This window comes from Notolepis coatsorum (assembly GCF_963971535.1).
Source record: "Notolepis coatsorum genome assembly, chromosome: 18".
NCBI classification, from domain to species: Eukaryota; Metazoa; Chordata; class Actinopteri; order Aulopiformes; family Paralepididae; genus Notolepis; species Notolepis coatsorum.
The window spans coordinates 2,240,492-2,262,991 of NC_140182.1; the positions used below are offsets into that span (position 1 = coordinate 2,240,492).

The following is a 22,500-nucleotide window of genomic DNA, read 5'->3' on the forward strand; positions in this document are numbered from 1 at the left end:
AAAAAATATGATTTAGTTTTTGTCATTTATTTATTAACCTTTATTTTACCCAGCTCTCGCTCTCTCTCTATACTTTGAAAGGGTTCCTCCTAAAACAGCTTGTACTTTGGAAGGGGAGAAGTGGTGCACCAAAGTACTTGATTAAAAATACAAAACAATGAATTTAATTGAAAGAAACTTTACAGATGTGTTCCAGAGACTCACAGGAATTGTGTAACATTTCCCAAATAGTGAACAATAGGGGGACCTTTAACATTATTTTCTTTTAGTTTCTGACTGTCAAAAAACCTTCCATTTTGTTTTCAGATGTTCTTTCTCTCTCCCTGGTTGGATCGCTAACGTGTTGTTAAACTGGAGAACAAAGAACGCCAGCTAGTTGTTGGTGTGTATGTTGCAATAGCAACCACCTTGCAGTGCAGGCAACCAAGAGGGTCTATTCTCTTTTGAACATTAACTATTTATACTAATACAAACTATTTAAATTGAAGTGTGTCTTACTTTCATCTTGCCATAGCCTACTTGGTAACCATTTTATAAAAGCAATAGCTCACTTCAGGCCTCATGGTGTATGTTATTATATCACAGCTAGGGGGCGTAGTTCACGACAGGTCACATGGTATATGGTTATTATATCACAGCTAGGGGGCGTAGTTCACGACAGGTCACATGGTATATGTTTATTATATCACAGCTAGGGGGCGTAGTTCACGACAGGCCGTGGTATATGTTTATTATATCACAGCTAGGGGGCGTAGTTCACGACAGGTCACATGGTATATGTTTATTATATCACAGCTAGGGGGCGTAGTTCAGGACAGGCCGTGGTATATGTTTATTATATCACAGCTAGGGGGCGTAGTTCACGACAGGCCTCATGGTATGATGGTTATTATATCACAGCTGAGGAGCCGTCAGGTGATCCCTCACCCGTTCCGCTTGGCGTCGGACTGAACCGCGGCCTGTCGTGAGCCTATCGCTTCAATATATTTAGTTCTGCTCCGATGTATATTATCTGTTCCACTGGTCCTGGTGGCCAGACCTCCCTGTTAGCGTTAGAGCCGTGCCAGCGTTCCACTGGACTGGTAGGAGCAACCGTAGACCTATATAAGGGAACAACCGTAGACCTATATAAGGGAACAACAACCGTAGACCTATATAAGGGAACAACAACCGTAGACCTATATAAGGGAACAACCGTAGACCTATATAAGGGAACAACAACCGTAGACCTATATAAGGGAACAACCGTAGACCTATATAAGGGAACAACAACCGTAGACCTATATAAGAGAACAACCGTAGACCTATATAAGGGAACAACAACCGTAGACCTATATAAGGGAACAACCGTAGACCTATATAAGGGAACAACAACCGTAGACCTATATAAGAGAACAACCGTAGACCTATATAAGGGAACAACAACCGTAGACCTATATAAGGGAACAACCGTAGACCTATATAAGGGAACAACCGTAGACCTATATAAGGGAACAACAACCGTAGACCTATATAAGGGAACAACAACCGTAGACCTATATAAGGGAACAACAACCGCAGACCTATATAAGGGAACAACCGTAGACCTGTATAAGGGAACAACCGTAGACCTATATAAGGGAACAACAACCGTAGACCCATATAAGGGAACAACAACCGTAGACCTATATAAGGGAACAACAACCGCAGACCTATATAAGGGAACAACCGTAGACCTATATAAGGGAACAACAACCGTAGACCCATATAAGGGAACAACAACCGTAGACCTATATAAGGGAACAACAACCGCAGACCTATATAAGGGAACAACCGTAGACCTATATAAGAGAACAGTGTCTTTTTTCTCCCTCTATCCCATCTCCCTCTGCCCCCCCCCCCCCCCATTTGAGAACCACTGGGTTGGTTTAAGGTAGGGTTGGGCATGAGGTCGTTAACCCTTTCACTGCCGCACGACAGAAGGTTAACCCTTTACTATCACTTGTGTGTGATAGTAAAGGGTTAACCTTCTGTCGTGCGGCAGTGAAAGGGTTAACCGGCTGTCGTTGTGTGGCAGTGAAAGGGTTAACCGGCTGTTGTTGTGTGGCAGTGAAAGGGTTAACCGGCTGTCGTGTGGCAGTGAAAGGGTTAAAGGATAGGGATAGGGTAAGGAGTTAGGGAATTAATGTGACGTCTAAAATGCATGTATAGTGTGCATGTGTGTGTGTGCATGCGTGCGTGTGTGTGTGTGTGTGGAGGGGGTGATGGTGGGGTGAGGAGGTCATTGGGGGGGGGGGGGGGGGGGGCGGTTACATGTGAGTGCATGTCTCTTTATATAGGAAGACAGACGGAGGAGTAACAGAGTAAATGTGTGTGTTTACAAAGTGGATTGTTGCCAACTAGTGTTTTTTTTTGCTGCTCCTCATGTACTGGTGGTAGGTGTGTGGGGAGTAGAACGGAGTGTGTGTTGAATGGATGTGTTTCTAAAGGGAGTGTGTGAGTGAGTGAGTGTGTGAGTGTGTGAGTGAGTGAGTGAGTGAGTGGGTGGGAGGCCCTCTCTATTCATCTCTTGCCAGATGACAGCTGTCTTTTAAAAGAGTGAGTGAGCGAGCGAGCTGGGTGGGAACGCTAACGTACGCTAGAGCTGTCGTACGCATGGCAGAGGGGCGTGCGATCGCTTTGACGAGCCTGTGCAAGCCTGCGTGTACAAAAGACACGGACACACACACACACACACACACACACACACACACATACACATGTCGGGTGCAACTGTGTGAATATTTTTTCTTTTTTGTATCTACATATGAATTGCTTATGTTATGTGTGTTTGTGTGTTTTGACCATGTGTTTCAGCTTTCACACGACTAAAGGCTTCCGTGAGCCAATATTTGTTTGATTTAATGGCCGATTGTGTATACCTGTCAATCATGAGTGCCCTGAGGTCAAAGAGACACACACACACAGACACACACACACACACACACACACACACACACATACACACACAAAGAAGCATCTGGGCTTTTTGCTCGTTGACGACCTGTTGTCTGTCAGAGGGCGGTGGCTTATGTCTGTCTGTCTGTATGTCTGTCTGTCTGTCTGTCTGTCTGTCTGTCTGTCTGTCTGTCTGTCTCTGGGCTCGGTACAGTATGATAATATCCCCCTTTCAAGTCTCGACATTTTAAAAGGCCACTTGTTCTCGGGCACGTTTCGTTTGTAGTCATTGTGCATCTTCTCTTTCTCCTGAAACAACTGTACTTCAAAGTGTCGGCAATAACGTTATTAAAGGACCTGCTTTTATTCCCTGTCGCTGTTTCCTGAGAGAAAGACACGGGACACACTTATAGAATAGTTCCTGCCCAGCGTCAGTATATCAAGTTCAAGTTCAAGTTCTTTAATAGTTGTCATACAGAAGTACAGAATACTTTCATACAAAATGCTTCTTACTGTTACGCTCCAGAGACTGTGCTAGACAAGATAGTATCAAATAACATAATAACATAATATAGCATGAATTTAGAAGAAGAAAATGAGGTCACAGTTGTTCGGTATAGACATATGTACAATGTTCTGAGTTACCATATAATATACAATATAATATACAATACACAACTATGCAGTGTACTAGTGTACAGTACTATCTAGTGCAAAGCAGAAATGGGATGAGGTACAATTTTAGGTACAATTTACAGTAAGGTGTACGAGTTGTAGTGCAATCCTTCATCCATAAATATAAAGTGTGGGGAGTGGGTGCTACAGTGTGTTTGTTTAAAGTGGGTGTGTGCTATAAAGTGTGTGTAGTGGGTGCTACAGTGTGTTTGTTTAAAGTGAGTGTGTGCGTGTGGATGTGTGTGCTATGTGTGTTTGGTGGTTGTTGTTGTGTAGTGTTCATTCATTGTTCGTTTAGCAGCCTGATGGCCTGGGGATAGAAGCTACTTCTGAGTCTTTCTGTGCTCGCCTTGAGACTCCTGTATCGCTTGCCTGACGGCAGCAGTTCAAAGAGGCAGTTGTTCGGGTGGCTCGAGTCCTTAATAATTCTCTTAGCCTTCCCCTTGCAACGCTTGTAGTAAATGTTCTGGAGGGTGGGGAGCCCCCCTCCGGTTGTGCGTTCGGCTGAACGTGTCACTCTTTGTAGTCTGCTTTGGTCTTTTGCAGTGCTATTCCCAAACCAGGAGGTGATGTTGCCGGTCAAGATGCTCTCTATTGTACATGAGTAGAAGTTCTTAAGGATCTTCTGGCTGACTTGGAACTTCCTTAGGCGCCTGAGGAAGTAGAGGCGTTGTCGTGCCTTCTTCACCACACTGTTAATGTGTATGGTCCATTTCAAGTCCTCGGATATGTGGGCTCCGAGGTACTTGAAGCTGTTGACTCTCTCAACCGGTGCCCCGTCGATGCTGAGGGGGCTGTAGTCCTTGACCCCCGACCTCCTGAAGTCCACAATCATCTCCTTTGTTTTGCTGACGTTCAGGGAGAGGCTGTTTTCCTGGCACCATCCCGCCAGGACCTTGACCTCTTCCAGGTAGGCCCTCTCGTCGTTGGCAGAGATCAGGCCCACCACCACTGTGTCGTCAGCAAATTTGACGATTGTATTGCTACTCCGCTGAGCCACACAGTCGTGTGTGTACAGGGAGTAGAGGAGGGGACTCAGAACACAGCCCTGGGGGGCCCCTATGTTGAGGGTGATGGATGAGGAGGTGCAGTTGCCTGCTCTCACCACCTGGGGTCTGCCAGTCAGGAAGTCCAAGACCCACTGGCAGAGGTCATAGCCCAAGCCCAGGTCCCTGAGCTTGGCTATGAGTATGGAGGGGACTATGGTATTGAATGCCGAGCTGTAGTCGATGAATAGCATTCTCACATAGTTCCCCTGCCTCTTGTCCAGGTGTGATGCTGCTGTGTGCAGCACATGGGATATGGCGTCCTCCGTGGACCTGTTGGGGCGGTATGCAAATTGCAGGGGGTCCATGTTGATGGGGAGGGAGGAGCAGATGTAGCCCTTTACTAGCTTCTCAAAGCACTTCATGGCTATGGAGGTGAGAGCTACAGGGCGGTAGTCGTTGAGGCAAGCAGGCTTGGATTTTTTGGGTACAGGGATAATAGTGGACTTCTTCAGGCAGGTGGGGATGACAGCCTGTTCTAAGGACAGGTTAAATATGTCAGTGAATACTGGGGCCAGTTGGTCGGCACAGACTTTTAGGACGCGGCCGGGGATGCCGTCCGGACCTGCTGCCTTCCTGATATTCACTTTTTTAAAGGTCCGCCTCACCTCATGCTCTGTTACCCTGAACACTGCGCCTCCATCAGCAGCCGACCCCCCCCCCCCCATTGCCGAGGCTTGTGGGCTGGTGTTGTTATTACCAGCATCAAACCTCGCATAGAAGGTATTGAGGTCGTTTGCTAAGGAGATGTCACTGTTCAGTTTGAGGGAGGCGCCTTTGTAGTCTGTCATCGTTTTGAGCCCCTGCCACATAGCTCTAGAGTCAGCTTGTTCAAACTGGAGTTCAATTTTATCCCTGTAGCGTCGTTTGGCCTCTGTCACTGTCCTCCTTACGTTGTGTTGCGCCACCTTGTGGTCGTTCATGTTTCCTGCCACTAGGCCGTCATTGTATGCTTTGGTGCGCTCTCTCAGAGCTTCACGGACGGATTTGTCTACCCAGGGTTTTTGATTTGGGTAAACTTTCATTTTGGTAGTGGGGATTGTTTCTTTCACCCTAGTACAGACATAGTCCAGCACTGTCTCCGTGTAGGCATTAATGTTATCTGTGTCGCGGAATACAATCCAGTCTGTGTTGTGAAACACTGACACTAGTGTATCCTCTGACGTCACATCCCATTTCTGCACCTCTCGCGAGACTACGGGAGTACTTTTAATTCTTTGTCTGTACTTTGGTGTAAGGAAAATGGATGCGTGATCTGACTTGCCAAAGCCACTATCAGAATGAGCCTTGTAGCCACCTTTAAATTGCGTGTAACAGTGATCTAGGATGTTACCGCCTCTGGTGTTGCAAGTCACATGCTGGTAGAAATCAGGCAATACCTTTCTCAGATTGGCGCTATTGAAATCTCCCAGTACTAAAATGGCGGCGTTAACGTTCGTCGCTTGTATATTGTTTACCTCGTCGTGTAGTCTGGAGAGCGCGGCGTTGTTGTTGGCTTGCGGTGGAATATACACTCCGACCAGGATGATCGCCGTTAACTCCCTCGGGAGGAAGAAAGGACGACACTTGATGGTTATATATTCCAGTTCTGGGGAGCAGTGATTGGATAATTCCTTCACATTCGTTGGATCACTCCAATTTTTGTTAAACATGAAGGCAATACCTCCACCACGTTGTTTACCGGACTCTGATTGTGTCCGATCCTTCCTATGGATGAAGAAATGATCCGCTGGTTGAATCGCGTGATCTGGAACCTCCGGCGTGAGCCACGTTTCGGTGAAGCAGAGAACGTTGCAGTCCCTAACGTCTCTTTGGTATTGAGTCCTTGCTCGGATGTCATCCAGTTTATTGTCTATTGATTGTACATTGGCTAGCAATATACTGGGAAGTGGTGTACGGTGTCGTCTGGATCTCAGCCTGTTTCGGATCCCAGACCTTTTTCCTCGACGTCTTTTCCTGGGGTCTAGGGACAAAGGATCCGGTCCTAGTCTCCGGAGGATTTCTTCCGGCCATTGATGTGGTTCGGAAAGTTGATCCAGCGAGTAATCCAGTTGGTAAGTTTCCCGTAATCCAATGTCAATGATTGACTGACGGTCATACACATATAATGCACCAACAGTTGGTGCAAATAAAACTCCTAATACTATAAAAATTAACAAAATAAAGCACAGTCTCGTCGGAGCGATCAGAAAGGCAGCCATCACAGCAGCGCCAGGGGTTTTTTTTTTCGTACTGTACCGAGCCCAGAGACAGACAGACAGACAGACAGACAGACAGACAGACAGACAGACAGACAGACATACAGACAGACAGACATAAGCCACCGCCCTCTGACAGACAACAGGTCGTCAACGAGCAAAAAGCCCAGATGCTTCTTTGTGTGTGTATGTGTGTGTGTGTGTGTGTGTGTGTGTGTGTGTCTGTGTGTGTGTGTCTCTTTGACCTCAGGGCACTCATGATTGACAGGTATACACAATCCAGTCAAGACGTGTAAATCATCACGTCTTTATGATCGGATCTCAAAAATCACATTGAAATAACAAGCAGGCACGTGCACACATAGAGCCCAAGGGGTGCTTGAGCACCTGCCTTTTTGAGCCTCATAAAAAAAGTGCCATTTTTGAAAAAAATAATAATAATTTAAAAAAAAATCCGTTACGCATATAGACTGCCCTTCCAACTGAAAAATGTCAGGATAGAATCAAAATATTAGGTAAAGAGAGAGAGATGCCCCATATTCCATTGCAGTTTGCACGGCCTCCTCAGCGTGCCTCTCCGCGGACCTATATATTTTATGCATAGCGTGGGTGGTGATGATGATGATGATAGAAACCGCTGTGGCGCATACAGTTGAATGCTGGTATTACACTCACTGAGGGACACGAAGAAGTCAAGTCCGATGGGATTTGGGAATCTCAAATACAAATCGGGATTGGAATAAAAAATGCATTTATATTAAACAATACAGAATATACAGCACTTCTTGGGGTCTGTAGGGTAAGCACTTATTCCCTCCCCCCTGAACATTTATGGAGATGTATGGGCCTTTTAAGTCAGTGATGAAAGTGTCTTTCAAGGATAAGTGAGCTCCTGCACTGATTATTATAGTTCAATATTCAATATTTGATCACCAAAAACCCCCAAAAAGCATAAAAAGGGGGCCCCCCTGCCCAAAAAGGGCCCTTAAAAATCGGACTTGTGCGCTACGCGCGCTCGGTTAAAACACACACAGATATAGTGCCCTTTTCAGCCTTTGAGCACCTGCCCCTCTAAAGTCCTGTGCACGTCCCTGAGTGGGTGTGTGTCTGTTAGTGGCTTGATGTGATGGAAATTAGTCAGAAGGATTACGACAAACATCTGTATCTCCAGTATGCACCCTCCCAAGTGATGATGTTTGGAGGGCGTGGAGGAGATGTATTATAGGACACGAGTGTCAGCTTCCTCATGGTTGCATTGATCCATTGGTGGACTGTTTCCAACATGGTGGACTTGATCACCTGCAGTGATGTAGACATCCTTGTCATCTGGGAACTGTCCACCTGTTAACAACTTATTTGACAGGAATGAGAAAATGTCTTGTTACACCTGGCGCAACTAACTCCTCGTCAACAGAAATATCTCTACTTGACGTGTATTGTGTCTAGCACAATAAAAGCTTCCCCATAGAGCTCTGAATGATGTTTGAAGTGCTGCATTCTCAGCTTATTTGCTGTCTTCTTCTGTGTTTTCTTCTCATGGAACAACAGTAAGTTATTTCGCTTGATCGGTGCTGTCAGAAGTCTGTCATTTGATTCAAGCACTCTTCCTGAAATTGTTGTACTGCTCTTGTCCCGTAGACTTGAGTTGATGGACAGATACGGCAGCAGCCGCAGACTCACACACCTTATTGTCTAATGTAACCAGGTCTTTACTGCCCTCCTCAAAGGGATTCCCATTGCTCAGCAACACCTCCATCAGGTCTTTGGCATGGCGTTGACATTGGTGCTGAGATGCAGATCCTTTCTTGTGATGAGGACGTTCTTCACAATCATCGTTTGTTCTTCACAATCAACTGTTGTTTACAGTTCTCATATCTAACTCTAGTTCTCCACATATATATTGTCTCATTTGTGTGAAATATCATATAATATATGCTCCAATCATGTTTATTTTATTTTTATTCAATTACTCATTCATGAAAACCTAGGTGCAGGCACCAACATCACCATTCTAGGTTCAATAGAATAAAAGTTATGAAGCGTAATTCGAAATAAATACAGAAATTGCAGCCATCTTTGATTTTTGCCATACCAGAATATTCAAAACATCAATATTTGAACTCCAGTTGATTCCTCACACAGTATTAACTTAAAATAGCAATACAAAATTATATTACACAGCAATTGTGTGAACATTAAGACTTTTTTAAAGAATTCATGATTTCGATTGTGGCCATTTTGGATACATTTTTATTAAATTCAACTGGTTTCTTGACAATCAAGCCAAAATTGTTCTATAGATCCTTATCTTCAAATTAGAAGTGAAAACGAAACTTTCGCATATACATTTTAAATGACTGAGTGTCCAGGCACCCCACTATCAGAAAAGTGTGTGGTTTTCTGGTCAGCAGGAGATGTGCATCTCTGGCAGCTTATGGTCAGTGACATTGTTCGTCAAATAGTGTTGAACTTGAGTGTTTTTTTTTTTTTTAAACTTTATTTTTTAGCGTTTATCGCTTTCCTGGTCAAGCATGACCGACAGTTGCAGGGTGAAACGGGAGAGAGAGCAGGGGGAGACATTCGGCAAATGACGGCGGGTCCGGGAATCGAACTCGGAGTCAACCAGATCCGTGACGCAGCACGGAGTCCCGCGCGAGCGCGGTAACATGGTGTGCTACTGGAGCACCCTGAACTTGAGTGTTACACCCTGAGTGCATAGTATAATAGACATATTAGCATGGTAGGTAGCAAGCACGTGCACACATAGAGGCCAAGGGGTGCTTGAGCACCTGCCTTTTTGAGCCTCATCAAAAAAGTGCCCTTTTTGAATTTTTTTTTTTTTTTACCGTTACGCATATAGACTGCCCTTCCAACTGGATTTGGGAATCTCAAATACAAATCGGGATTGGAATAAAAAATGCATTTATATTAAACAATACAGAATATACAGCACTTCTTGGGGTCTGTAGGGTAAGCACTTATTCCCTCCCCCCTGAACATTTATGGAGATGTATGGGCCTTTTAAGTCAGTGATAAAGTGTCTTTCAAGGATAATGAGCTCCTGCACTGATTATTATAGTTCAATATTCAATATTTGATCACCAAAACACAAGTGTAGTGCCCTTTTCAGCCTTTGAGCACCTGCCCCTCTAAAGTCCTGTGCACGTCCCTGGTAGGTAGTAGTATACGGATAGTAACATAGTACATGGTAGTAAGGTACTAGTAAAATACAGTTATTTATATATATATTATATTGTAGAAATCATCGGAATAGAGAAACGCACAATTTCTATCAGTTTACAACACAAAGCTGTGTGTCGTTTATTTCGCAGTAGCACAAGTGACAGCTGTCAGAACTATGCCGTGCTAGCTTCTGACAGCTCGTAGTAATCAAACATTTATCAATGAAACCCCACACAGGGCGTCTCCTCTCAGCCCAACCCAAAACCAACCTCCTTAAAGTGACAGTGCCCCATCAACACATCAAAACAATACCATGGTGAATTATGCCTCTATAGAACCCACTACAATATAAATATTATATTTATTAAGAAGGTTATTTATTTATTTGCATCTCAGATATAGATTGAAGGGGTGTGTTTCTATATGGGTGACATGTCCCCATACACAGGGCATACGAGGGCATTCGCATGCAGTCACCAGCTCTCCACCCAATCCAATGCCTATATGGGAGATTTCCCACGACCTGTTAAGACGGCACTCTCTTACGTTAAGACAGCACTCTCTTACGCCACCATCGCCAAAACACCAAAAGAGCATCAAATCACTGACCTCTACAGCATAAGTACATTACAATGAAAATTAGGGTCGCATTTAACCCCAGTGCAAATGTTGTAATATATTTAAATGTTTCAAAAATGTTCTTATGTACCCCAGTTGCTATTGCATGCACATATTTGTGTTTTATTACACGTATAATGTACATACATACCAACTATTCGCCTGTTTTATTCTCCACCCATCCATAGCAACACTATTATCACTGACATCCAAGAAGGGAGATCCCCCCTTGAACGGCCCTTCTAAGGTTTCTCTCCTCCACATCGCCTGTGGTGCTTTTTTCCTATTGCTAGGTTTTTCCTTACCTTCGCTGGGGTATGTCTGGGAGTGTTGCATTTATTACTTTACATTTATTTTGGATTTCATGGTGGGTTTTGTGTTCTTGATTTATGGGGATGTTTCTTCTTGAATAGTTTAAAGAAGACTTGTCCGGCCCATGGGGACATTAACTTGTGATTTCGGGCTTTACAAATCAATTTGATTTGATTTAATATGCATTTATATGTCCAGTGATACAGGTATAAAGACACTATGGTCAGGCACTCTAGGGCTTGGCGGTATGGTCTAAAATTTATATCACGGTATAATTTGAAGCATAGATGGTAACGGTATATATTGCGGTATATTAATTTATCTTAAAATGGCTAACGTTAGCCCGTTGCTGCGCTAAAGCAAGTCTCCTCTCAGCCTCCTTAGCCAAATTGAAATGCCCAAACTATATGACAAGGTCTGTGAGCAAGTGGAGAAAAACACAGTACAATTAAACACTATGCAACGACCACTGCAAACGTTGAGTGTATCGTCAAGTAACGTTAACGTCATTGCTACTGCTGTGACTAGCTTGATTGATTGATTGATTGATTGATTGAAAATGTTATTAACAGATTGCAGAATGGGTACAATACAGTACAGCTCAATACACACAATTGTTAAGGGGATGCAGACCAGAGAAAGACTTTCATCTTGTTTAGGGATGTCCCGATCCGATCACGTGATCGGGATCGGGGGTCGATCACGTGATTTTCAGAAGATCGGGATCACAAAAAAAATTATAATCGGATTTTTGTTATAATTTTTTTGTATTCAACAAACATGACCATGTTCACGTCTTAAACTCATACTGAGGAATTAGTTTTGGGTTTAAATTGCATATCATCATTCATTTATTTATTGTCACACAGAGCAGAAGAATTTAGCCAAAACAAACGCATTTCCTTTGATTTAATTATACATCAAATGATTTATGTCAAGGATGAGGGACATCCACTAGTTGCAGAACTTGCAGTCACCTGATTTTTACAGACGATGGCGCCATTGCTCTCATGAAGCAGCAGGTTGGAGGCGGAGTTTTTAGATTACTCCGGTTGCAATGCCTCGCTTGAATGAAGGTAACTTTTCACCTGGATAACGTCAACATTCAGGGTGAATGTAATGTGAGAAATTGGGATGGAAACATTTTTTATTTATTATTATTATTATTTTTTTATCGGATCGGGAAAGATCGGTATCGGTAGATACTCAAAATCACATGATCGGGATCGGATCGGGAGCAAACAATGTGATCGGGACATCCCTAGTCTTGTTTACATCAGGGTCCCCCATTTTCAATTAATCATAATAAACTGATCTAATCTACCGGTCACAAGGTATGAAGGTATAATCAAAATCCATACCGTAGCGCAAATTCATACCATTTATACCGTATACCGTTTATACTGTCCACCCCTAAGGCACTCTACTACTGGCCCCTGAGCAGCTAACACTGGAGCGGTTAAAGCTGAGGTGCCTTGCTCAAGGGCACAGCTAGCAGGCACGTGCACACATAGAGCCCAACGGGTGCACAAGCACCTGCCCTTTTGTGCCTCATAAAAAAGTGCCCTTTTTGTGCCAATTATTTTTACCATATTCTCTTTTTTACCTCCATATAGAGAGAGTGATCTGCAATCTGCTTGGGTTGGGGGTGCAATTCCTAACAGGCTCAACCATATGGATAAAAGTTCCCATATTATGTGCATTACACAAACTAAAAACAGATATTACATTACATTACACAAACTAAAAACAGATATTACATTACATTAAACAAACTAAAAACAGATATTACATTACATTACACAAACTAAAAACAGATAGTACATTACATTACACAAAATAAAAACAGATATTACATTACATTACACAAACTAGAAACCGATATTGTCTGAATTACTAGAAGAAAGAAATGCACCACCTTTGGCTGATAGTACTTTATTAATTTCTTAGGATTTCTTTTGGTCTAATAAATGTTTAAGGTTCTTAGATGGATCCCCTGCTGCCTCCTCCTCCTCTTCCTCCTCCTCCTCCTCTTCCTCCTCTTCCTCCTCTTCCTCCTCCTCCTCCTCCTCCTCCTCCTCCTCCTCCTAATCCTCCTCCTCCTACTCTTCCTCATCTTCCTCCTCCTCATCTTCCTCCTCTTCCTCTTCCTCCTAATCCTCCTCTTCCTCCTCCTCCTGCTCCTAATCCTCCTCTTCCTCCTACTGCTCCTCCTCTTCCTCCTCCTCCTGCTCCTAATCCTCCTCTTCCTCCTCCTCCTCCTGCTCCTAATCCTCCTCTTCCTCCTCCTGCTCCTCATCTTCCTCCTCCTCCTGCTCCTAATCCTCCTCCTAATCCTCCTCCTCCTCTTCCTCCTCCTGCTCCTAATCCCCCTCTTCCTCCTCCTGCTCCTCCTCTTCCTCCTCCTCCTCCTGCTCCTAATCCTCCTCCTAATCCTCCTCCTCCTCTTCCTCCTCCTGCTCCTAATCCCCCTCTTCCTCCTCCTGCTCCTCCTCCTCCTCCTGCTCCTAATCCTCCTCCTGCTCCTCCTCCTCCTCCTCTTCCTCCTCCTCCTCCTGCTCCTCCTCCTGCTCCTCCTGCTCCTCTTGCTCCTAATCATCTTCCTCCTAATCCTCCTTTTCCTGCTCCTAATCCTCCTCCTCCTCCTGCTCCTCCTCCTCCTCCTCCTGCTCCTCCTCCTTTTCCTGCTCCTAATCCTCTTCCTCCTAATCCCCCTCCTCCTCCTAATCCTCCTCCTCTTCCTCCTAATCCTCCTCCTCCTCCTGCTCCTCCTCCTCCTAATCCTCCTGCTCCTCCTGCTGCTCCTCCTCCTCCTCTTCCTCCTAATCCTCCTCCTCCTCCTCCTCCACGGGGAGCAGCGTACTGGCTCATGTAAAATGGCAGGCCATGCATTATGCAGCAGCTTAGGCCTTTGCGCGGGATCTTCATGTCCTCGGCTACAGTCCACCTGTCGCTGCTCTGGTCGTAGCGATCCACGTTGGAGATGGGGAAGAAGTCATTGTAGCCTCCGACCACGAAGAGCAGGTCGTCCAGCACCGCAATGCCAAAGTAGCTGCGGGGGGTGAGCATGTCGGGCAGGGCCCGCCAGGAGCCAGTCAAGGGGCTGTAGGCCTCCGCGCTACGCAGGTAGTTTACACCGTCAAACCCTCCCACCTGAGGACAGGACACATGAGACGAATATTTTAGTGTGTGGCTCAGGCACACAGGCAGGCAGGCAGACACTGTATTAATCCACTTAGGGAAATGAGGGCATCACAGCAGCATTGCAAGTCAAATGATACATATATATCGAAATATCTAGTATAAAGCATTTGTCTCCGTGTGCACCTACCGCATAGACTTGTCCTGCGTATGCAGCGACTCCCAGTCCACTATGCCTGCTGCTCATGGGGGCGATCAGAGTCCACTGGTCGGTGTCTGGGCTGTAGCACTCAGCTGTGAGCAGACACTGCGCCCCGTTGAAGCCACCACAGATGTAAACCTGTAATAAGAAAGGATATTCTAATTTAGTTTATATATTCCATTTGATTTCATTCTACTTTAATTGTCTGTTAATGTTGATGCACCAAAGGACCCAGACACATCTTTTGTATGTGCAAGCTTACTTATATAAATAAATAAAGACATTTATGATTTATGATCTAACGTTCCTTGTGTTCATCTAGCACCCTGTGTCCCTCAGTTCCACCCACCTTGCCCTGGAGGGCTGCTGCCCCGGCGCCAAACCTGTGCTCCAGCATGGGTGAGATCAGTGTCCACTGGTTGGTTTCAGGCTTGTAGCGCTCGGCGGTGTTCAGTACCACGTCTCCGTCATACCCTCCCATGGCGTAGATACAGCCGTCCAACACGACCACGCTGAGCCCACTGCGGCGTGAGTGCATGGGAGCCGCCTGCAGCCAGCTGCGAGTGACGGGGTTGAACCTGCTCACACTGCTGAGACGTTCATAGCCGTCCCAGCCGCCGACGCAGTAGACCAGACCGTGGAGATAAGCGGTGCCGTGGTAGACCCGGCGACTCTCCGCCTCAACGCTCACGTCCATCCATCCACCGGCTCGGATATCGTAAGCCTCCATGGTCAGGATGCTGCCACCCAAGCCTCCGATGGCCAATAGGACCTCCTGGGGCAAGCGTGGACGCATCAGGGGGTTTGGGAGCCTGTCGGAGACAGGGGGGTTCAGGACGCTGAGGATTAGGGGCCTGCAGTCGTGGCTGTCCCTCACCACAGGGTTGTTCTGGACGTTGTTCAGCAAGTAGTCAGGCCTCATCAAGCCCATGCGAACCTGGGAAGAGACAAGCAGTTAGCGGGTACATCTTAGACAGCGGTTGTAGACGGTTTCTGTTGCTAGGGAACAGTTTGGACCCAAATGTTTGAGAACCACTGTACTAGGGAACCTAGTGTTGTTTTAATGTAATGCACAGTAATACAATTAGTTACCTTGGGCAGCAGCAAAGGGATGTGTGTTTTACGCTCCTCACGGGAGTGGTCGATCCAACAGAGGACGGCCTCGAACACCGTCTCCTCGCTCTTCACGTTCAGATCATCCCTCTCGATGATGTCCACCAGTTGCTGCAGGGACAGCTCCACAAACTCCTGTGAGACGCGCAACATCTCCTCAAAGTGGCACACGATGAAGAGATGGGCCTTGCGCCTCAGGTCAGGGAAGTAGTAGATGTCCACGAACCTCCAGATGCCGACACAGTTTTCCAGAGACTGCTGACCTTCTAGGAAGTCAGAGCACGCTCCTACTATGCCAGTGACGCGAAGCTGGTCTGCAGCCACCAGAAGCTCTTTCACATTCTCTGCTGTCACCAGCACAAAGCGTGTGTAGGAGTACTCTATGATGAGCTGCATCATACCCGGGGACACCCCAGGGATAGTGTAGACTGCTTTCTCTGAGTCGCTCCAGCGAGTGAAGAGGGCTCTGTGGGACGCAGAGTATAGAGATATCTGATGAGTAAACAGTAAGCAACATTCTGTCCTGTGTAGTAATATATTTTCACTGTAGAAGTATAGGGTATTAGCACAGTAGAAGTATAGTATATTTTTACAGTATAAGTACAGTATAGTATCTGTTTACAGTACAAGTACAGTATATTATCTGTTTACAGTAGAAGTACAGTATAGTATATTTTTTACAGAAGTACAGTATAGTATCGTTTTACAGTAGAAGTACAGTATAGTATCGTTTTACAGTAGAAGTACAGTATAGTATCTGTTTACAGTAGAAGTACAGTATAGTATCTGTTTACAGTAAAAGTACAGTAGCTATAGTATCTGTTTACCATTGATGGGAATAACGGCGTTATAAGTAACAGCGTTAGTTTCTTCAGTAACCAGTAATCTAACGGATTACTCTTCCAATCTTAATAACACTGTTACTGCCAAAAAAAATTTCTTTCATCAGACAGATCTCTGCTCTGAGAGACATACTGTCCTTCCTTGTTTAGTGGGCAGTGCGCCAGACAAGCACAAACATGCTGACGATTGGCTGAGGTTGAGTAAAATGTCATGGTAAGCCAATCAGAGGTAGAGGTGGGCGGGTGCCTCCAGAGTCTGACACACAGCCACAACACAAGTCAGCTGTCAGTGACAACACAACACAACACAAGCCACAACACAAGTCAACTCAGTCAGCGTGAGACCGCGGGTCCGTGTAGTGTACGTTTTGAGCCCAAATAATCCAAAACGAATCCAACGGAACAACACAAACGAGCAGTCAGCGTGAGACCGCGGGTCCATGAGCGTTTTTTGTTCACTCTTGTTGTGTTGCAGCGCAGGGCACTGCAGTAGTGGCTCTACGGCTGACAGCCTTATCAACAGTGCTGCACTTCCTGGTTTAATAGCACAGTCTGGTGCTCAGAGATATATATATATCTGTATGTCATGCATGTCTTAAATGTCATGATTAGATTAGTTTAGATGATTAGATTAGATTATTATATCTTATGTTGTGTCATAAATGTCATGAATTGAAAATGGGGGACCCTGATGTAAACAAGACGAAAGTCTTTCTCTGGTCTGCATCCCCTTAACAATTGTGTGTATTGAGCTGTACTGTACTGTACCCATTCTGCAATCTGTTCATTAAAATGTTCAATCAATCAGTATATTTGTTATTTATTTTTGGTATAGTGCTTAACAAGCATAATTTAATGTTGCCCAGTTGTGGCCTGTTGAGGGGCAATACATATCAAAAGTTCCAAAACATCTATTGTGTTTATATTTGTATGATCCACTATATAAACATAGTAATTATAATATCTACATACATGGCATTTGATTGGAGGCTAGTCTCACTTTGTCCCACAGCAACATTAAAATAGTTTAGATTTGAAAGTAACGCAAGTTACTTTTATCATTTGTAACTGAGTAAGTAATTTAGTTACTTTTTGGAAGAAGTAACTAACTAGTTACTTTTTAAAAGTAACTTGCCCAACACTGCTGTTTTCAGTAGAAGTACAGTATAGTATCTGTTTACAGTAAAGGTACAGTATGGTATCTGTTTACTAACCAAGCTAACCTGAACCAAGCTAACCTGAACCAAGCTAACCTGAACCAAGCTAACCTGAACCAAGCTAAACTTACCTGAAATAGTCACTGCAGTCACACAGGAGGGCCTTGTGAGCATTCAACTCAGTGCTGTTGACTTTAATAACCACATCACAGAGCCTTCCCTCCAGAGGCAGCTCATTAAGGATTGTACAGGACATTGTTTCCTTTTCCATGTGGGGATTTAAAATTGTATCTACAGAATATATTCAAGCTTACAAACAAGTAGCTGGAAACAACAAGTGATATCTTCTGAGAGAATTGTTGAATATATACTGTACACAAATGTTCTAGAATGTTCTATTATGACATCATACTGTGACATCACAAATGTTCTAGAATGGTCTATTATGACATCATACTGTGCCATCACAAATGTTCTAGAATGTTTGATTATGACATCATACTGTGACATCACAAATGTTCTAGAATGTTTGATTATGACATCATACTGTGACATCACAAATGTTCTAGAATGTTTGATTATGACATCATACTGTGACATCACAAATGTTCTAGAATGTTTGATTATGACATCATACTGCGACATCACAACGGAACATGTTTGAGAACCATTTGAATAATTTAAATAATATGTTGACATTAAAAAAGAACACATAAAATGATAAAAAAAAAACTACATAAAACAATGATACAAATTATAATAAAATGTATAGAAATAAAAAAAGATACGACAATGAAATAAAGATAATAATTAATTTAAAAGCTATTTTAAAAAGGTAAGTTTTGAGCAGTGCCAACCGAGTCTGCTGTCCTAACAGACTTGGGGTCTGTAGGGTAAGCACTTATTCCCTCCGCCCTGAACATTTATGGAGATGTATGGGCCTTTTAAGTCAGTGATAAAAGTGTCTTTCAAGGATAAGTGAGCTCCTGCACTGATTATTATAGTTCAATATTCAATATTTGATCACCAAAACCCCCCCAAAAGCATAAAAAGGCCCCTCCCCGCCCAAAAATGGCCCCCAAAAATAGCACAGGCCCAGTGCCCTTTTCAGCCTTTGAGCACCTGCCCCTCTAAAGTGCTGTGCACGTCCCTGATAACAAGTCTAACCATAACTGAAGTATGTATTTATCTATTTATTAATAAATTATTTATATATATATATATCATTCTTCTTTTTAATTTTTTTTTGTTACAAGTTATGTTTTTGTAGGTTGCTACTGGGCAGTCCGGTAGAGAGAGAGGAGGAATGGAGATAGACCGGGGAAGACATTCAAAGAATGATCACCGGGTCCGGGAGTCGAACCCGGGTCGGCCGCGTTGCCACCGTAGTGCTGTATGCCGTGCGCCACTCGGGCACCCCCATATCTTCATTTAATTTCAAACCTTTATTTATACTCGTGAAAGCACTGAGGTTTCCCTCATTTACAGTGATGACGAGTTAACAAAGGACACAAATATCATAACAGTTAATAATTACAATGAATTACAATTACTACAATGATGGATTAAAAACAATTACATGATTCAGTACATAGGTCAAGTGCAATGCCTTTAAACTCCATGAATGACGGGAATGTTCCAAGCTTTAGTAAAATATCATTATTCTTTAATATGAACTTGCACCGTCTTTCACCTTTTGACCTTTTGACCGTTGTTGTTGTTGTTGTTATTGTTGTTGTCGTCAACTGTATTTACTGGCCGATTCCAGGACCGAAAGAATGTGGAACAACAACACAGAACCTGCCTACTATGATGAAATGTGAACGCTGTACATTACTGATCAGAACCCCCTCTGCCCCCGGAGCCACCGCACGCCGACACACCTGTGCACTTTTGTGTGACTTGTTGTTACAGTACACAACCAGCGTCACGATTACCTGGTGCATTGTGTTCTTCAAACGACCTCTTCTTCACGTGTCCCGGCTGGTCTGCATTCCAGGTCGGCCTGGTTGCAGAGAAGTAATTGTTTAAAGTCACGATTCTTCTTCACGCCCCGGAGCGGAGCTCTGTCTGTTGTTGTGTTTGGATGAGTCAAACGATTAGTAGTATTGTGCAACGAGAGAGAGAGAGAGAGAGAGAGAGAGAGAGAGAGAGAGAGAGAGAGAGAGAGAGAGAGAGAGAGAGAGAGAGAGAGAGAGAGAGAGAGAGAGAGAGAGAGAGAGAGAGAGAGAGAGAGAGAGAGAGAGAGAGAGAGAGAGAGAGAGAGAGAGAGAGAGAGAGAGAGGGGATTGAACTTTCTGTGAGCGAGCGATTACACCTATATTAATTGGTATAGGTCTAGGCCAGATGCATTATGCTCGAGAAAATCTTTAAAACTAAATACATTTGTTGATTTAGAGGTTAATTGGTCTCCTACCTGATGCTGGATAATGAGGAGGCAGCAATGTTGAAAGACCTTAAGATTAAAGATTGAACAGGAACACAGTACACACCACGCCGCAGACATGGGCCGCGCCCGGGGACCAATCCAAGTGCTCCTGTCCGTCTTCGTCAGGGACGCGACAGCGTTAGCGATCTGTTGTTGTGCATGTTTTTCCATTGGGTTTATATTCTCGAGGGGAAACCCTTGCGAGCACAGAGGGGGAGAGAACATGCAAACTCCACACAGAAAGGCCCGGGAGATACCCCACCTGGGTACCTGGCATCGCGGAAACCTGGTCCCCAAGCGGGAATCGAACCCAGGACCTTCTAGCTGTGAGGCGACAGTGTTAACCACTACACCACCCAGGACCTTCTAGCTGTGAGGAGACAGTGTTAACCACTACAGCACCAGGACCTTCTAGCTGTGAGGCGAGGGCTGTCCCCGACTAAGGATTTGGATAGTCGACTTTGATTGGCCGAAATTTGCTTTAATTTAATGTCTGAAGGAGTCGACGGAAAGCTTCTTGTCCTCTGTGCAAAAGCATGCAATTGGTCCACTGATGGATACATCTTGATGTTTGTCTAGTCTAGTGTGTTCATCAGATGACTCTCTACTCTAGAAGACTCAGTGTATTTGGATGACTTTCTGTAAAAGACAGTGTGTTGTGTTGTGTCTGCAGCTGGAGCTGTTCTGCGAGGTGATGACGATGCAGCAGGCCGGCTACGTGATGCTGATGGACTACCTCCAGAACAACTTCAGGGAGCAGCGGGGGCACTTCATGGGCCTGGTGTTCTCCTCCTACACGGGCACCGAGGAGGTCCAGTCACCCAGTAAGTACCTGGTGTTCTCCTCCTACACCGAGGAGGTCCAGTCACCCAGTAAGTACCAGGTGTTCTCCTCCTACACCGAGGAGGTCCAGTCACCCAGTAAGTACCAGGTGTTCTCCTCCTACACCGAGGAGGTCCAGTCGCCCAGTAAGTATCACCACACTGGAGAACAAACCTTCCTTCCCTTGCGAAATTGTATCATGGTATTTACAAAAGAAGAATCGTGGTATTTACCAAAAGGTATCATGGTATTTCTTGATCACATTTTACATTTAGTAATTTAGCTGAACGCTTTTAGCCAAAGCGACTTAAAGTTCTGTACGACAAGTCATCAGGAAGGAAGGGCACAACTCTATCAGCTGAGCAACAATGTTCATCAAAGTGTTGAGTGCTACAGTGTAGGTTAGTTTATTAGGACAAGTGCATGACAGTAAGGTTAGTTAGCGTTATTATTACTTTATTTTTTATTTCTGACAATGGTTGAAGAAGTGGGTTTTTAGTCGACGGCGAAAGATTGGACGGGATTCGGCTGTCCTAACTGGGGTGGGTAGTTGGTTCCACCATTGTGGGGCAAGGACTGAGAAAAGGTGGCTTCTCCTTGATGACCCTCCCAGAGCTCGGATAGGAGTGGGTCTGAGGCGGCCAGAAGATGCAGAGCGTAGGGGTCTTGAGGGTGTGTAGTTAGAAGATGCAGAGCGTAGGGGTCTTGAGGGTGTGTAGTTAGAAGATGTAGAGTGTAGGGGTCTTGAGGGTGTGTAGTTAGAAGATGCAGAGCGTAGGGGTCTTGAGGGTGTGTAGTTAGAAGATGTAGAGCGGAGGGGTCTTGAGGGTGTGTAGTTAGAAGATGCAGAGCGTAGGGGTCTGGAGGGTGTGTAGTTAGAAGATGCAGAGCGGAGGGGTCTTGAGGGTGTGTAGTTAGAAGATGCAGAGCGTAGGGGTCTTGAGGGTGTGTGGTTAGAAGATGCAGAGTGTAGGGGTCTTGAGGGTGTGTGGTTAGAAGATGTAGAGCGTGGGGGTCTTGAGGGTGTGTAGTTAGAAGATGCAGAGCGTAGGGGTCTTGAGGGAGTGTAGTTAGAAGATGCAGAGTGTAGGGGTCTTGAGGGTGTGTAGTTAGAAGATGCAGAGCGTAGGGGTCTTGAGGGTGTGTAGTTAGAAGATGCAGAGTGTAGGGGTCTTGAGGGTGTGTAGTTAGAAGATGCAGAGCGTAGGAGTCTTGAGGGTGTGTAGTTAGAAGATGCAGAGCGTAGGAGTCTTGAGGGTGTGTAGTTAGAAGATGCAGAGCGTAGGAGTCTTGAGGGTGTGTAGTTAGAAGATGTAGAGCGTAGGGGTCTTGAGGGTGTGTAGTTAGAAGATGCAGAGTGTAGGGGTCTTGAGGGTGTGTAGTTAGAAGATGCAGAGCGTAGGGGTCTTGAGGGTGTGTAGTTAGAAGATGCAGAGCATAGGGGTCTTGAGGGTGTGTAGTTAGAAGATGCAGAGCGTAGGGGTCTTGAGGGTGTGTAGTTAGAAGATGCAGAGCGTAGGGGTCTTGAGGGTGTGTAGTTAGAAGATGCAGAGCGTAGGGGTCTTGAGGGTGTGTAGTTAGAGACCATTGACCGGAGGTAGGCGGAAGCCGTTCCCTTCGCCACACGATATGCCAGGTTGAGGGCCTTGAAGCGGATTCGTGCGGCAATGGGGAGCCAGTGCAGGTCTCTAAGAAGTGGGGTGACATGGGCCGACTTCGGTAGGTTTGAGATCAGGCGGGCCGCTGCGTTCTGAATGAGTTGAAGAGGCTTAGTGGCAGTGGCCAGGAGGCCAACAAGCAGTGTGTTGCAGTAGTCATGGCGGGAGATGACTGTTGATTGGACGAGG

General features: G+C 45.0%; 1 protein-coding gene across 1 annotated transcript in view; it reads left to right on the forward strand.

Moving 5' to 3' along the window:
- The window catches only part of LOC311244788 (receptor-type tyrosine-protein phosphatase zeta-like), a gene marked incomplete at its 5' end in the record, with an annotated part of 193,581 nt that overhangs the window by 87,298 nt on the left and 83,783 nt on the right, over positions 1 to 22,500 (forward strand). Inside the window, 1 exon segment of the mRNA XM_084334475.1 lies at positions 20,505 to 20,655. Within this exon segment, the coding sequence (XP_084190601.1) occupies positions 20,505 to 20,655 (151 nt within the window).